Source organism: Macaca nemestrina, chromosome 2 (assembly GCF_043159975.1).
Source record: "Macaca nemestrina isolate mMacNem1 chromosome 2, mMacNem.hap1, whole genome shotgun sequence".
In the NCBI taxonomy this organism is placed as follows: domain Eukaryota; kingdom Metazoa; phylum Chordata; class Mammalia; order Primates; family Cercopithecidae; genus Macaca; species Macaca nemestrina.
The window spans coordinates 150,713,745-150,730,532 of NC_092126.1; the positions used below are offsets into that span (position 1 = coordinate 150,713,745).

Here is a 16,788-nt window from a genome sequence, read left to right on the forward strand (position 1 = left end):
TTCCATACCCTGTTTGCTTGGGTATCACCAGTGGAGGCTACACAACAGCAAATATTGCAGAACAGCAAATATTGCTGCCTGATCCTTCCTTTGGAAGCTTCATCCCAGATGGGCACCAGGCTATATGAGGAGTCTGTTGGCCCCTTCTGGGAGGTGTCTCCCAGTTAGGCTACACTGGGGTCAGGGACCCACTTGAGGAGGCAGTCTGTCCATTCGCAGAACTCAAACGCCATGCTGGGAGAACTACTGCTCTCTTCAGAGCTGTCAGACAGGGATGTTTAAGTCTGCAGAAGTTGTCTGCTGCCTTTTGTTCAGCTATGCACTGCCCACAGAGGTTGAGACTATAGAGGGCTAGGCCTTGCTCAGCTGTGGTGGGGTCCACCCAGTTTAAGCTTCCCAGCCGCTTTACCTACTCAAGCCTCAGCAATAGCAGACACCCCTCCCCTAGCCTGGCTGCCGCCTTGCAGTTTGATCTCAGACTGCTGTACTAGCAGTGAGCAAGGCCCATGGGCGTGGGACCTGCTAAGCTGGGCCCAGGAGAGAAGCTCTTTGTCTGCCAGTTGCTAAGACGTTGGGAAAAGCACAGTATTTGGGTGTGAGTTGCCTGATATTCCAGGTACAGTTTGTCATGGCTTCCCTTGGCTATTAAAGGGAAATCTCCAGACCCCTTGTGCTTCCTGGGTAAGGTGACGCCCCACCCTGCTTAGGCTCACCCTCTATGGGCTGCACCCACTGTCCAACCAGTCCCAATGAGATGAACCAGGTACCTCAGTTGGAAATGCAGAAATCACCCATCTTCTGCATCGATCACACTGGGAGCTGCAGTCCAGAGCTGTTCCTATTCGGCCATCTTGGATAAAAGGCCCTGCTTGCCTTTTTAACTTTTTTGTTTCTTTGTTTGTTTTCCTAGAAGCATAGACTCAAGTTGCCCTGAATATACTCTCAACGTTTTCTCTTTGTTTTGTTTTGTTTTAAGAGACCAGGTCTTGCTCTGTCACCCAAGTTGGAGTACGGTGGCAGCACCATAGCTCACTGCAGCCTCAAACTCCTGGGTTCAGGTGATCCTCCCATCTCAATCTTCAGAGTAGCTGGGACTACAGGCAAGCACCACCAGGCCCTGCTAATTCTTTTTTTGTTTTGTTTTTTCTGAGACAGAGTTTTGCTCTTTCACCCAGGCTGGAGTGAAGTGGCACAATCTCAGCTCACTGCAACCTCTGTCCCCTGGGTTGAAGCAATTATCCTGCCTCAGCCTCCCTAGTAGCTGGGATTATAGGTTCCTGCCACCATGCCCAGCTAAGTTTTGTATTTTTAGTAGAGACAGGATTTTGCCATGTTGGCCAGGCAGGTCTTGAACTCCTGACCTCAGGTGATCCACCTGCCTTGGCCTCTCAAAGTGCTAGGATTACAGGTGTGAGCCACCACACCCAGCCAATTCTTTTATTTTTTATAGAGATGAGGTCTTGGTGTGTTGCCCAGGCTGGTCTCAAATTTTTAGCTTCAAGTGATCCTCCTGCTTGGACCTCCCAAAGTGCTGGGATTATAGGCTTGAGCCACCACACCCAGTCATCATATTTTTCTTTTTTAAATGTAGGTAAATAAGCTAATTGTGGAGAAAAACTCACAAGAAATCTACAGATGTAAAAAATACAGTTTTTCTCCACTCTCTGTCCCATTCCAGAGATAATCATCCTTCCAATATTTTTCTGTTCATATACAAGCTATAATTATGCACAAGTACAGGTATACTCTTACGCCTATACATATGTAGGTTTATATATCGCTTTTACAAAAGCAGAATCTTAACTATGATTATGGGTGGTGGTGGTGTTGTTTAAAGAGACAGGGTCTCACTCTGTCACCAGCCTGGAGTGCAGTGGCACAATCATAGCTCACTGTTGCCTCCACCTCCTGGGCTCAACGATCCTCCCTCCTCAGCCTCCCAAAGCAGTGGTATTATAGGCATGAGCCACCATGCCTAGCCTGATTATCCTTTTGCAGGTTGCTGTTTTTTCCACTTCATGTCAGGAATGTCCTTTCTCTGTCAAAAAATATAGTATGTCTCAGCAGTTCCTAACCTTTTTGGCACCAGGGACTGGTTTCATGGAAGACAGTTTTTCCACAGACCATGTTGGGACATGATTTCAGGATGACACTGTTCCACCTTAGATCATCAGGCACTACTTAAGTTCTCGTAAGGAATGTGCAGCCTAGATCCTGTGCATGTGCAGTTCACAATAGGGTTCACACTCCCATGAGAATCTAATGCAGCCGCTATTCTGACAGGAGGTGGATCTCAGGTGGTAATGACCACTTGACTGCCACTCACCTCCTGCTGTGCAGCTTGGTTCCTAGCAGACCATGGACTCCGTGGTCCAGGGGTTGGGGACCTCTGGTCTAGCTTATTCTTTTTTTTTCAGTTTTGTAATTAAAAATTCTTTTTTAGGCAGAGTCTTGCTGTGTCACCTAGGCTAGAGTGCAATGGCACTATCTCGGCTCACTGCAACCTCTGCCTCCCAGGGTTCAAGTGATTCACCTGCCTCAGCCTTCTGAGTAGCTGGGATTACAGGCACCTGCCACCATGACCAGCTAATTTTTGTGTGTGTATTTTTAGTAGAAATGGGGTTTCACCATGTTGGCCAGACTGGTCTCAAACTCCTGACCTCAGGTGATATGCCCACATCAGCCTCCCAAAGTGCTGGGATTATAGGCATGAGCCACCATGCCCAGCGTGGCTTATTCTTTTTGATGACTGTGTAATATTCCAAAATTTAAAATTACTCCATTATAATTTATTGAACCTTTCCCGTATTGATGGGCATTTATAGTCTTTCCAACTTTTCACAAAGTAATTTTCCTAGTAATAGTGAAAATACATACTGGAGTTGGCAAGTGATTGAATCTTTCTTTTAATAAATGTGAAGATGTCCAAAGTTACTTCTGTAGTAATATCACTTTCATGTATATAGCAATGTATTCTTAAGAGATACCAGTGGTTAATAGTTGTGGCACTTTATTGCTCTGAAAAATATTTCTGGATTTTGTGAAAAGTGTGGATAACCCCAAGGGAGTATGCGGAACAAATGAGTATCATCCATTCTGTGTTTTAATGGGCGAAAAGCTGCTGTTTCATTGTAGCAAATATACTGATTTGTTAACTGTTTTTTTATTATTGCATATTTATTGACAATAGATTTTTGACCTGGTGATGCTTTTCATCATCTATAGCAGCAATACTCAGACAAAGAAGTATATTGAAAGGTGCTAAGAAATAAGATTCGATCAGGCTGCATTCAAGAACAGCTGCTCCAGAGTACATTCTCTGTTCATTACTTAGTAAGTGTCAGAGACTATTGATCTTTAATCTAAAACGGAAAGCTTTACAGCTCCCATGTAAAATTTCATCTTGTTTCAGTCCATTGTTCAAACCCATTGAGATTTTTGAATTTTATTTTTGCATTAATTATTTTAATTGTCTATCTCAATGCAGTTTGCAACTTTGCCAAACTGACCTTCCATATCCTATTCTAAGTAGCTTATAAAAACCTTGAAGGAAATAGGACCCGCCTATAGAAACTAGCAGAAACGTAATTATGAACCTACTTGAACTATCACTCTTTGGCCATTCAAAACTGTGGACTTTAGGTGATAATTCCTCTAGAAATGTAAGTTATTCAAACTGGAATTTTATAAGCTGGGAATAGTGTTTTGCTGGCTGAATGTTCAGGATACTAATAGTATAGAACTTAGAAAACTGGATGGGCCAGTGGTTTGGGGTTTGGGTTAGGAGCTAATGAGAATACTTCATTGGGTCTTAAATTTTATATTTAGGAATAGATTTAATGTTTGTATTATTTTACCTTGCAGTTCTTTCTGTGTTTATTTCTACCAATGATATATGTTTTGGGCTGTAATTTTCTAGAGGGCAGAAACCATATGTAATTTTTCATTGTATTTTCCCCAATAAAGCATTATACCCAGCTGGGTACTAAATGTAAGATTTTTTTAAAAATTGTGGTATCAGTAAGGAAGCTATGTTTATTAACTGGTTATTTACTGTGGGTCCATTAATGTCTATGTATATTGTGTTATTGGTAGAGCATGATCACTTCTCTTCTTGAACTTTAAAAAAAAAATCAGTTTAGTTAGCATTGAATCTTATAGACCAACTTCAAATTATAACCAAGGTGGAGCATCCCTCGGGGGGGTAGTGTGATTGCGTGAGGAAACTGTGATTTAGAAGAGCTGGCCTCCAATGCCAAATTGAGCAGATAGGAACGTACTAATAGGCTTATAATTTAACTTCTTTGAGCTTAAAGGTCAATTATTATCCAAATGTGGAATCCCATTGATGCTGAGAGAAAACTCAGAATGGTGAAGGATTATTCTGTGTAAAACAAAGATTAAGATTTCTCAAGTTAAAATGAGAGTTAGGGAGGAGAGGTCTGACATTCCAAAAGGATAAGCAACTCTTAGCTTGTGTACTAACTGCTTCTTATAGCTCCTTTTCTCTCTCTACTCTTCCCCACTCAAGGTTCTTAAGGGTATGTGTTCATCCATTCTGTCGCTGGCTGAGAGTTTTCCTCACTCTCTAGACCAGAGTATAATTTCATTTGGCAGTCTCCTATACAAATATGCATTTAAGTTTTTTGACACGTACTGCCAGCAGGTATGTTGAAACACTTATTTTGGCAAGGAGGGAACGGGGAAGGGAAAATAATCTGATGTTTATTTCTTGTTGGTTGGACCTTACTGAAGGGGAAGGAACTCTGAACTGGATCTCAGGAAAGTTCAATCCTAGTCCCAGCCTTGATGAAATGAAGAGACTTGACTGGTGGATCTAACTCTTTGTTCTGAGCTCTAAAATTCTGTCTGAAATTAAGATCCAGATCCAGTTTATGTCAAAACATGAGACACTTTGTTGTTGTTGTTGTTGTTGTTGTTGTTGTTGAGACACAGTTTCGCTCTTGTTGCCCAGGGTAGAGTGCAGTGGCACAGTCTTGGCTCACTACAACCTCCACCTCCCGGATTCAAGCGATTCTCCTGTCTCATCCTCCTGAGTAGCTGGGATTACAGGCGCGCACCACCAGGCCTGGCTAATTTTTTGTATTTTTAGTAGAGACAGGGTTTCACCATGTTGGCCAGGCTGGTCTTGAACTCCTGACCTCAGGTGATCCACCCGCCTCAGCCTCCCAAAGTGCTGGGATTACAGGCATGAGCCATCGTGCTGGGCCGAGACGCATTTTAATAGCATATATCCAGAGAGGGAGGACTGTGTTTGTGGAAGATGTTTATGAAAGCAAGTAAAGAACAGTGTCTTATTTTGTATTTTTACATATATTCTTCCTATTATTAACAATGTTAAAATGCATTTGAATGGAATTTTTAAAATGAAGATTTGTAAAAAAAATTTTTTTTAAATTTAAGGTAGAACAACAGTTGCAGCTGACATGAGGTAGCTGTTGCAGTTGAGAATGTAATTCTGTTATGACTATGATGGAGTGATGGTATAAAGGGAGAATGGCATCCAAGACATTTTTGAACCCTCTTAATGTCTTAGAGACACTATCATGATCCATGTTTGCTTGGAAACATGCAAGTCTAGCCTGTACTATATAGAGAAAACTTTTAAAGCTTTTAGCTCCTTGAGTGCCATCTTTTTGAGAAATTTCAACTGATCTCGTACAACCTCAACTTAAAGGGTAAAATTTAACCCATGTGGGAACAAGAAAGAGGAAAACTATGCCAAAGAGCAAAATCAGGAGGGCTTAGGTAGTGCTCACCGATAAAATATGGGAAATAGGTCAAGACGGGATGGTAAAGTTACACTGGCATATTCCTAAATCTCCTGAAGCCAACATTAATGAAAACTAGATAATAGATGATGGGATTGGGTTGATTGTGATTTTAACAAAGTAGAGATTGGAGAGGCCTCGGGGGTGAATTCTCTTTGAATGGCCATCCCATATTTTGTTTTACATTGTCCTATTGACTCTCCTCTGTATAGGAAGTGGTTGGTGCCTTAGTGACGCATATCTGCAGTGGGAATAAAGCTGAAGTTGATACTGCGTTAGATGTCCTCCTAGAGTTGGTAGTGTTAAACCCGTCTGCTATGATGATGAATGCCGTCTTTGTAAAGGCATCTTATTGGCTTCTTGTACTTTAGATATCGAATACTATAATTGGTGGGACTGGAGGTGGGACAGAGGTGAAATAATGGGCAAGTAATATAAATAAAAAGTAACTATTCTATCTATGTGTTAATTGATTCAGCAAACACTTCTTTATATCTAACCCACAGACTAAGCTCTACTCTGGGTGCCATGGATGTAAAGTAGGTCCTTGCCTTTGATGTTAAAGACTAAGACACCTAAGCAATTTACTATAAATACAGCAAGGTGAATTCTTCGGTAAAGTACTATAGATACAACAGAGCAAGAATAATTAAATTTAGCCTGGGAAGCTGGAGAATTCTTCAAAGAGACAATTTGAGTGATTGCTGAAGGATGGGAATGACTGACAAGAGAAAGTATGGGAAGTGCGTTCTAGGCAGAGAAGAGATTGAGCAGAAGCAAACTGGTGCCCAAGTCAATAGTGTGACTGAGGAATGAGAAGCAAACAAGCATGACTGGAGAATAGGATATATATGGAGAAGAGTGATGGGAGGCGAGGCTGGTAAGACATAGGACAGGCCCATTTGCAAAGAGTCTCAACATGCTAAAGAGTTTCAACTTTATTTTCTAGACAATAGGGAGCTATTAGCAGTTTTTACACAGAGTTGACGGAATCTGGTCAGCATTCAGAGATAACTCAGTAGCTATGTGATGGGCGGATTGGAGACCACTGAAAGGGTAAGGGAGTGAGAGTAAGGGCCAGATTTTGGTCATGGGAATGTGGAAGAAATGATGGCTTAGGAGACAATTTGGTGTTAGAATTAACATGACTTGGTGACTGTTAAGAATATGTGGCAATAAGAAACAAGAAAACTAGGTCTGAGTTTTTCATCTTAGGAAACTAGGTGAATGGTTGTGCCATTTCCTGAGACCAGGAGGGGAGTGCGTCTTCTGTAGGAAGTATGATGAGTTCATTGTGGGATAGCCATGTGTAGATGGTTAGTGGATAGTTGGAAATTCTGGTTTGGAACCCTGTGGGGCACCCTTTGGTGGAAGATTTAGTTTGGGTATTCAGAACCATATAAATGTGAGCTCTACTGAGGCAATTTTGAGGCAGAAGACCATAGAAGCTTAGAAGAGCATAGACATTTTGAGAAGGTTAAAGTTTAAGTGGCAGATGAAAGCAAATGTCCGTAGAAGGAAAATGAGAAAACTAGAAGATGAATAATGTGAGCTTGAAGGATGTCAGGTAGCAAAAGCGCAGGAATGAGTTTCAAGAGTGAGGGATTTATCTCCAGTGTTGGACACTGTAGAGGTTGAAGATGGAGCAGAGGCTATTGGCTTTGGCAATTAGGATACCTCTGGTAACCTCTGAGAGAACAGTGTTAATTGAATTATAAGGGTGGAAGTCAGACAGCAGTAACTTGAAGACTTGGGGAACAGAGTCAATGTCGAGAAGCATCCAGGAGAGAATAAGAAAAGTAGCTTGAGAGAGAAGCTGGTTGCAAGGGAGATGTTTTTTAGATGAGGAGGTTTGAGATTGCTTGTAGGCTGAGAGAAAGGATTCAATAGAGAGGAAGAAATAGAAAAGTTTCAAAATTAATTAGAAGTTTACAAAACTGTTTTATTACTTTATCCTCAGACAAACCATGAAAGGTAGTATAGCTATTATTATCACCATGTTACAGATGAGAAAAGCTGAGACATTTCCCACGGTCACAAAGTAAATAGTTTCCTTGTGACTCCTTCCAGATCTGTAGAGAAAGGAGAAATAATTCATGGAGTAGAAGCTGGGAAGGGATGATATGGCAAGGAATAGGGTAAAGACATAACTTTTGGTAGAATATTGTTTTCACTGAAAAAGGGGGAAAGGTGGAGGTAAGGAATACTGAGAACTGGGAGGTGCATTAGAATGACTAAGCAGTAGATGATTAAAGCCCGGAATTGTGGTTCAGAGTGAAGAGGATAAAGAAAACTTTATCTTTCCTGATAGTTAGTTCCTAGTCTCTGATAATAAGAGACTTAGAAAGCTGGAAGAGTTTCTCAGTTTATATCCAGTCTATCAAACCTTTGGGCTCTGAGCATAGCTTTTAGAACTTGAGCTTTTAAGGCAGCTAAAAAGTTTTAGATACCTGGCTATCTGATATGTGTGCCTCTCTTATAGGGATTTTAATTTTTTGATTTTTAAGGGAAAAATGTTAGCTGCCAGCCTTATTGTTGGCATCATCTTTTCTGCAGGGCATTTTAGATTATCTGGATAACATATCTCCTCAGCAAATACGAAAACTCTTCAATGCTCTCAGCACACTGGCATTTGGCAAACAGAATGAAGCCAGCAGTCACATCCAGGTAAGAGGCAATATGTTGGGGAAGATTTGTTTTTTGTTTTTGTTTTTTTTTTGGAATCTCCCTCTGTCGCCCAGGCTAGAGTGCAGTGCATGATCTTGGCTCACTGCAACCTCCATCTCCCGGGTTGACACGATTGTCCTGCCTCAGCCTCCCGAGTAGCTGGGACTACAGGCATGCACCACCATGCCCAGCTAATTTTTTTGTATTTTTAGTAGAGAAGGGGTTTCACCATGTTAGCCAGGATGGTCTCGATCTCCTGACCTCATGATCTGCCTGCCTCGGCCTCCCAAAGTGCTGGGATTACAGGCATGAGCCACCGCACCTGGACTTTTTTGTGTGTGTGTGATATGGAGTCTAGCTCTGTCACCTGCACTGGAGTGCAGTGGCATGCTCTTGGCTCAGTGCAACCTCCACCTCCTGGGTTCAAGCAATTCTCCTGCCTCAGCCTCCCGAGTAGCTGGGACTACAGGCACATGCCGCCACACCTGGCTAATTTTTGTATTTTTAGTATTTCGTATTTTTAAACCTCTTTGCTTGAAATTTGCTGGAAAAAAAAAAAAAAACACAAGCAAATGATAGATTTGCCTGTGTGTAGTAGTGGAAATGGAGTAATAGCCATAGTTCCAGCATTTTTTTATTCTTACCACAAACATTAAGTACCTATCCTGTGTCAGGCACTGATACATGAGATCCTCTGCCCTCGAAAAGCTTTGTTTATTAGGGAAGAGATGGGTCTGTGATCAGATAACCATGAAACTGTTCAGGTTCTGAGTGCAGTGGGGACACAGAATTGCCTTGTTTCCTAAGAAACATCTCCATCTAATGTGAACTTCACGTGGGCTTGCTTTCGTTTGTGGACACCATTCACTGAAAAAGCCAGGCTGTAATCCCAGCACTTTGGGAGGCCAAGGTAGGCGAGTCACATGCATCCAGGAGTCTGAGACCAGCCTGGGCACCATGGTGAAACCCTGTCTCTACAAAAACATACAAAAATTAGCGAGGTGTGGTGGCACACACCCGTAATCCTAGCTACTCAGGAGGCTGAGGTGGGAGGATCCATTGAGCCCTGGTTGTTGAGGCTACAGTGAGCCATGATTGTGCCACTGCACTCCAGCCTGGGCAAGAGAATGAGACTCTATCTCTAAATAAATAAATAAAACAAAAGGAAGAGATTAGATTGGAATCATAACTTGTAACTCGTTTGTATCTTTAGTGCTATCTTAAGGCAGTAATTCATACTGGACTGTGACTTTGAACAACCAGTATATTTTTTATCTCCCCCCACCCCCACCTTTCTTGAGTCTCCAGTCAACACATTTTTTTTTTTTTTTTTTTTTTTGAGACGGAGTCTCGCTCTGTCGCCCAGGCTGGAGTGCAGTGGCCGGATCTCAGCTCACTGCAAGCTCCGCCTCCCGGGTTCGGGCCATTCTCCTGTCTCAGCCTCCTGAGTAGCTGGGACTACAGGCGCCCGCCACCTCGCCCGGCCAGTTTTTTTGTATTTTTTAGTAGAGATGGGGTTTCACCGTGTTAGCCAGGATGGTCTCGATCTCCTGACCTAGTGATCCGGCCGTCTCGGCCTCCCAAAGTGCTGGGATTACAGGCTTGAGCCACCACGCCCGGCCTCAACACATTTTTTTAATTAAAAATAATTCTGGACTAGGTAATATACATGTGTCATATAAAATTCAAAACATATAGAAGGGTATCCAGTGAAAAATAACTCTCACTTCTCAGTCCTCTAGGCACCTGGTTTGTCTCCCACAGGGGCAATCACTTTATAACCTTCTGAGATGTTCTGAGAATTTACAAATTTGTATTTACCTGTAGTTTCCTTTCCCCTCTTGTTCTACATCTTACCTTTTGCATTTAGCAATTTATTTTGGAGATTGCTTCAAATCAGTAATAAAAATCCACTTCACTATTTTATTTTATTTTTGAATTTTGATAAAATATACATAACATAAAATATACCATTTAAATTGTTTTTAAGGATACAATTTAGTAGCAGTAAGTATATTCACAATGTTATACAACCATTATCACTATCCTTTTCTAGAACTTTCTGATCATCCCAAACAAACTTTGTGCCCATTAGGCAATAATTCGCCATCTTTCTGTCCCCACCTCCTAATAATCACTAATCACATTCTGTCTATGGATTTGTTCAAATATTTGAGTCCCTGTTTTCAGTTCTTTAGGGTATATATATCTAAGAGTGGAATTGCTGGATCATATGATGACCATATGTTTACCATTTAGAGGAACCACCAAACTGCTTTCCATAGCAGCTGCATAATTTTACATTCCCACCAACAATGCATGTAGGCTCCAATTTCTCCATATCCTTGCCAACATTTATTTTCCATTCTTAAAAAAATTTCTTTAAATTTTTATTAACTAATTTATTTATTAATAAATAAAAAAATATATATTTTTAGATAGGGTCTTGCTCTGTCACCCAGGCTGCAGTGCAGTGGTGTGATCATAGTTCACTGCAGCCTCAAACTCCTGGGCTTAAGCAGTCTTCCCGCCTCAGCCTCCTGAGTACCTGGGACAACAAGTACCTGCCATGTCGCTTGGCCCTATTTTTTAATTATAATCATCCCGATGTGTACGAAGTGGTATCTCATTGTGGTTTGATTTGCATTTCCTAATGACTAATGATGTTAAGCATCTTTTCACATACTTCTTGGCCATTTCTATATTTTTGTAGAAATGTCTATTCAAGTCCTTTACCCATTTTTGTTTGTTTTGTTTTAGAGATGGGGTCTCACTCTGTCACACACATTGGAGTGCAGTGGTGTGATCTTGGCTCACTGCAACCTCCACCTCCCAGGCTCAAGCGATCCTCCCATGTCAGCCTCCTGAGTAGCTGGGACCACAGGTGCATGCACCACCATGCCCAGCTAATTTTTTGCAATTTTGGTAGACATGAGGTTTCGTCATGTTACCCAGGCTGGTCTCAAACTCTTGAGCTCAGGAGATCCACCCGCCTCTGCCTCTGAAAGTGCTGGCATTACAGGCACGAGCCACTGTGCTCAGCCCTTTGCCCATTTTTAAACTGGGTTTTTGCTGTTGTTGAGGTATAGGAGTTATTTGTATATTCTGGATATTGATCTCTTATCAGATATATGATTTGCAAATATTTTCTCCCATTCTATGGGTTTTCACTCCCCTCATAGTGTCCTTTGATGCACAAAAGTATTTAGTTTCAATAAAGTCAAATTTATCTACTTTTTTTTTTTGAGATGGAGTCTTGCTCTGTCGCCCAGGCTGGAGTGCAGTGGCGCGATCTCAGCTCACTGCAATCTCTGCCTCCCGGGTTCAAGCGATTCTCCTGCCTCAGCCTCCTGAGTAGATGGGACTACAGGTGCGTGCTACCACGCCCAATTAATTTTTGTATTTTTAGTAGAAATGGGGTTTCACTATGTTGGCCAAGATGGTCTCGATCTCTTGACCTTGTGATTTGCCTGCCTTGGCCTCCCAAAGTGCTGTGATTACAGATGTGAGCCACTGCACCTGGCCTTATCTATTTTTTTTTCATCTGTGGTTTTCTTTTTAATTATCTTAAGTCTTATGATCACACATAATGTTAAAATTTGTGTATATCTCCTCTACTTTAATCCTTTTAAGATGGCAAAAGCACCATTCCCAATCACAAATACACAGCAGTTTTACAGTTTTATGTTTCTGAATGGCTCTTTAAAGACAATCCTAAATTATAACTTAGTTTGAGTTCGATTGTAAAGAATTCAAGAGTGAAGTTTAACTTGCTACTATTTTAAAAGCATGTGACCTTATAGATCGTGTATAAAATGTGAGAAGTGTTAAATAATATTTGATATTACACATAAACCACACTAAAATGTCTTTCAATAAGTTAAAGGCACCATTTTAAATACAGGGAATTCTAATTAGATTGGCATAGTTAAGGCCAAAAATATAAACGAGACATTGCTACCTTATTTATCTCCAACCCTTGCCTTTAAGAGGCGAATGAACACAAAACACAGGTGAATCTTCCTTGGTTCTAAGACAGTGAAGGAATTTCCCCAGTATTTAAATATATTCACATACCCAGTTATATAAATCTAAATATAAAACCAATCTCCAGTAAGTTTTTTGTTTTGTTTTGTTTGTTTGTTTGTTTGTTTTGAGACAGGGTCTTGCTGTCGCCCAGGCTACAGTGCAGTGGCATGATCTCGGCTCACTACAAACTCTGCCTTCTAGGTTCAAGCAATTCTCCTGTCTCAGCATCCCTAGTAGCAGGGATTACAGGTGCCCACCACCATGCCTAGCTAATTTTTGTATTTTTAGTAGAGACAGAGTTTCACCTGATGTTGACCAGGCTGGTCCCGAACTCTTGACCTCAAGTGATCTGCCCACCTCGGCTTCCCAAAATGCTGGGATTACAGGTGTAAGCTACTGTGCTTGGCCTCCATTAAGTTTTAAGATAGGACTCACCATCTTTGTGAAAAGTTGAACATTGCTAAGGAAGTCTCATCTTATCTTTGGAAGGGGTAAACAGTGATAGCATTTACTGAATTGGAATTACTATTAAAATTCAAAAACAACATATTCATTTAACCACAAGCCAGCCTTAGTTTTAAACCACGACTGCCCAACAAAATATTCTGTCAGTCATTCATGATCTGAATTCCTGTGTATGAGATCTATTAAAGTATGGAACACATAAAAAAGTCATGAGACATTTGTTTTGTAATAAATAAGGCAGTGGCCAACTATTACTCATTAGTAACTTTTTTGAGATAAGCTATCAAGTCTGCCCTTTCTGCCTTCTTAATGCCGGCAAAGATAGTTTTTCTTCCAGGGATGTACTTCTTGGGATTCTCCAAATACTCCATCAGTTTATCCTGTCCCCAGGTGATGCCTTTGTTCTTCTTGGCGTCTGTGTAAGAGAATCCAATGGCCTGACCTGTCTTCCGCGCGAAGAGACCATGGAGATTAGGCCCAGTCTTGTGCTTGCCTCCCTTTTCTACCGTGTGGCACTGGGCACACTTCTTAACAAAAATCTTCTTACCTTTCTCAACATCACCCATATTTAGTTCTCTTTATCGTCACTGGCGCCACGAAGGTTGCCACTCCAAAGCTGTACGACCCACTCTCTATCAATTTTTTTTCCTGTGTTGCTTGTCCTTTTGGTTGTCATGCTTAAGATACCATTGCAGAATCCAAGGTCATGAAGGTTTTCTTTTATTTTCTTCTAAGAGAAAGTTTTAGCTCTTAAATTCAGGTCTTTGATCCACTTTGTGTTAATTTTTATATATAGCATATTTTAATATTTTAAGGATTTAACTTCATTCTTTTGCAGATGGATATCCAGTTTTTCCAGTGCCATTTGTTGAAAAGATGGTCCTTTCACCATTGAAATGATTTTGGAACCCTTGTCAAAAATCAATTTGTCACATATATGAAGGCTTATCTTTGAACTCTGTGTTCTGTTTCATTGGTCTATATGTCTGTCCTGCCATCACCACACTGTTTTGACTACTGTAGCTTTGTATTAATATTGAAATCAGGAAGTGTGAGCCCTCCAACTTTGTTCTTTTTCAAGGTTTTGGCAGTTTGGGGTCCCGTGAAATTCCATGTGAATTTTGGTGTGGATCTTTCTATTTCTGCAAAAACATGTTGTGGGACTTTGATAAGGATTGCACTGAATCACTTTGAATGGTATTGTCATCTTAACAATATTGAGTGTCTTCCAGTCCACAAAGACAATAGCTCTTTCTGTTTACTTATGTCTTTAGTTTTTCAGCAATGTTTATTTATTTTATTTTATTTTGAGACAGTGTCTGGCTCTGTCACCCAGGCTAGAGTACAGTGATGTGATCTTAGCTCTGTGTTCTTGACTTCCCAGGCTCAGGTGATGCTCCCACCCCAGCTTCCGAGTAGCTGGGACCACAGGCATGCACCACCACGGCTGGCTAATTTTTGTGTTTTCTATAGAGATGAGGTTTTGCCATGTTACTCAGGCTGGTCTTGAACTCCTGGGTTCAAGCAATCTACCTGCCTCAGCCTCCCAAAGTGTTAGGATGACAGGCATGAGCCACTGCGGCTAGCCTTGCCTCCATGTTTAAATCTGTACCTAAGTATTTTATTATAATTCATTATTTTAGCTGAGCAGTCATCAACATTATGATAATTTTCATATCCTTATAGAAAAAAGCTGTTATTATTGAATGTCTATCATATGCCAGACACTGTTCTAGAAGTTTTTTCATAATTTACCTCTAATCCTTAAAACAACTTTCCCCATTTCACAGATGTAAAAATTAAAACTTGGAGAGATGAAATGACTTGCTAAAGACACACAGGGCTGGGTGTGGTGGCTCACCCCTATAATACCAGCACTTTGGAAGGCTGAGGTGGGTGGTTCACCTGAGGTCAGGAGTTCAAGACCAGGCTGGCCAACATGGTAAAACCCCGTCTCTACTAAAAATACAAAATTAGCCAGGTGTGGTGCCAGGCACCTGTCATCCCAGCTACCCAGGAGGTTGAGGGAGGAGAACCGCTTGAACTCAGGAGGTGGAGGTTGCAGTGAGCTGAGATTGCGCCATTGCACTCTAGCCTGGACAACAAGAGCAAAACTCCGTCTCAAAAAAACAAAACAAAACAAAACAAAACAAAACAAAACAGTAAACGATAGACCCCTTTATAGTCTAGCTGCATGGCTCAATATCCATACCATACCTTCTTTTGCTGTGCAATTCCAGCATTATCGTCTTTCTTCATTATCTCACTGCAGGATGACATGCACTTGGTAATAAGAAAGCAGCTCTCTAGCACCGTATTCAAGTACAAACTCTTTGGGATTTTTGGTGCTGTCATCATAGATGGCATCATGGCAGCAGACAGGTACACATGGAGATTCTGACTTCCGTGGTTTAAGATGAGTTAATCTTGCCAGCTAACAGTGTTACATCGCATAGACATCATTTTAACGGTAGACGTTACAACTGTAAGAGAAATGAGCAGGCCGGACTCGGTGGCTCACGCCTGTAATCCCAACACTTTGTGAGGCCGAGGTGAGCTGATCACCTGAGGTCAGGAGTTCAAGACCAGCCTGACCAACATGAAGAAACCCAGTCTCTACTAAAAATACAAAATTAGCTGGGTGTGGTGGCGCATGCCGGTAATCTCAGCTACTCGGGAGGCTGAGGCAGGAGAATCGCTTGAACCTGGGAGACGGAGGTTGTGGTGAGCCAAGATGACGCCATTGCACTCCAGCCTGGGCAACAAGAGCGAAACTCTGTCTCAAAAAAAAAAAAAAGTAAAAAAGAGAAAAGAAAAATATATATAAGAGAACAATATTTTGCTCTAATCTGTATTTTGTATGGACAAAATAAATACTCTTTTCTCCCTTCATGTACTTTTATCTTTACTGTACCCTAGGGAAGTCAGAATACTTAAACTTATTGGCAATTGTTATAAAATATTACAAAAGTGAAATTAAAATTATTTGCTTTTAGAAGCGCATCATCTAGTTTGACCCAAGAGAGAGCCAACCTGAGTGATGAGCAGTGCATACACGTTAGTTCTTCTCTAAAAATAATAAAAAATAAAAAAAATAAAAGTTAGCCCGGCGTGGTGGCAGGCATCTGTAATCCCAGCTGCTAGGGTGGCTGAGGCAGAGAATTGCTTGAACCCGGGAGGCGGAGCTTGCAGTGAGCCGAGATCACACCACTGCACTCCAGCCTGGGCGACAGAGCAAGACTCTGTCTCAAAAAAAGGCAAAAAAAAAAAAAGTTTTCCTGAACTCCTATCTTTGTGATTTTATGATACTTGGAAACTACTGGCTTGGGTCGCACTTACTTTGTTTGAGATGGAGTCTCAACTCTGTCTCCCAGGCTGGAGTGCAGTGGTGCCTCCTGGGTTCAAGCGATTCTCCTGCCTCAGCCTTCCGAGGAGCTGGGATCACAGGCATGCACTATCATGCCCAGCTAATTCTTGTATTTTTAGTAGAGACGGGGTTTCACCATGTCGGGGTTTCGCCATGTTGGTCAGGCTGATCTCAAACTCCTGATCTCAGGTGATCCGCCCCCTTCAGCCTCCCAAAGCCCTGGGATTACAGAGGTGAGCCACCACTCCCAGGTCGGTTGCATTTATTTCTATATCCATTTAATCTCTCCAATTAAATTATAAAGTCTTAGCAAGAAAGATGTGCCATATCTATTGAATAACACTTTGGTTGAAGCATGGGAACAAATAAGTGTATAACTGGAAAGTGGGACATAAAGCTAGTTCAGGCAGGGCACGGTGGCTCACACCCGTAATCCCAGTACTTTGGGAGGCTGAGGCAGGAGGATCA

The 16,788-nt window shown here is 41.5% G+C and overlaps 2 protein-coding genes across 2 annotated transcripts in view; one reads left to right on the forward strand and one right to left on the reverse strand.

Moving 5' to 3' along the window:
* Window positions 1-16,788, forward strand: part of LOC105477823 (Fanconi anemia group D2 protein) — a 39,284-nt gene that overhangs the window by 20,451 nt on the left and 2,045 nt on the right. The window contains 7 exon segments of the mRNA XM_071090219.1: window positions 3,191-3,257; window positions 3,260-3,333; window positions 4,532-4,666; window positions 6,005-6,136; window positions 8,349-8,459; window positions 15,226-15,335; window positions 15,950-16,010. Coding sequence (XP_070946320.1) covers window positions 3,191-3,257; window positions 3,260-3,333; window positions 4,532-4,666; window positions 6,005-6,136; window positions 8,349-8,459; window positions 15,226-15,335; window positions 15,950-16,010 — 690 coding nt within the window.
* Window positions 13,102-13,522, reverse strand: LOC105477715 (cytochrome c-like). Its single transcript, XM_011734380.3, has one exon. It carries the CDS (start codon window positions 13,517-13,519, stop codon window positions 13,205-13,207), a length of 315 nt encoding a protein of 104 aa, XP_011732682.1. The 5' UTR covers window positions 13,520-13,522; the 3' UTR covers window positions 13,102-13,204.

Excerpts from the sequence above, each read along its gene's own strand:
- LOC105477715 (XM_011734380.3), bottom strand. The coding sequence starts at position 13,519 with ATGGGTGATGTTGAGAAAGGTAAGAAGATTTTTGTTAAGAAGTGTGCC.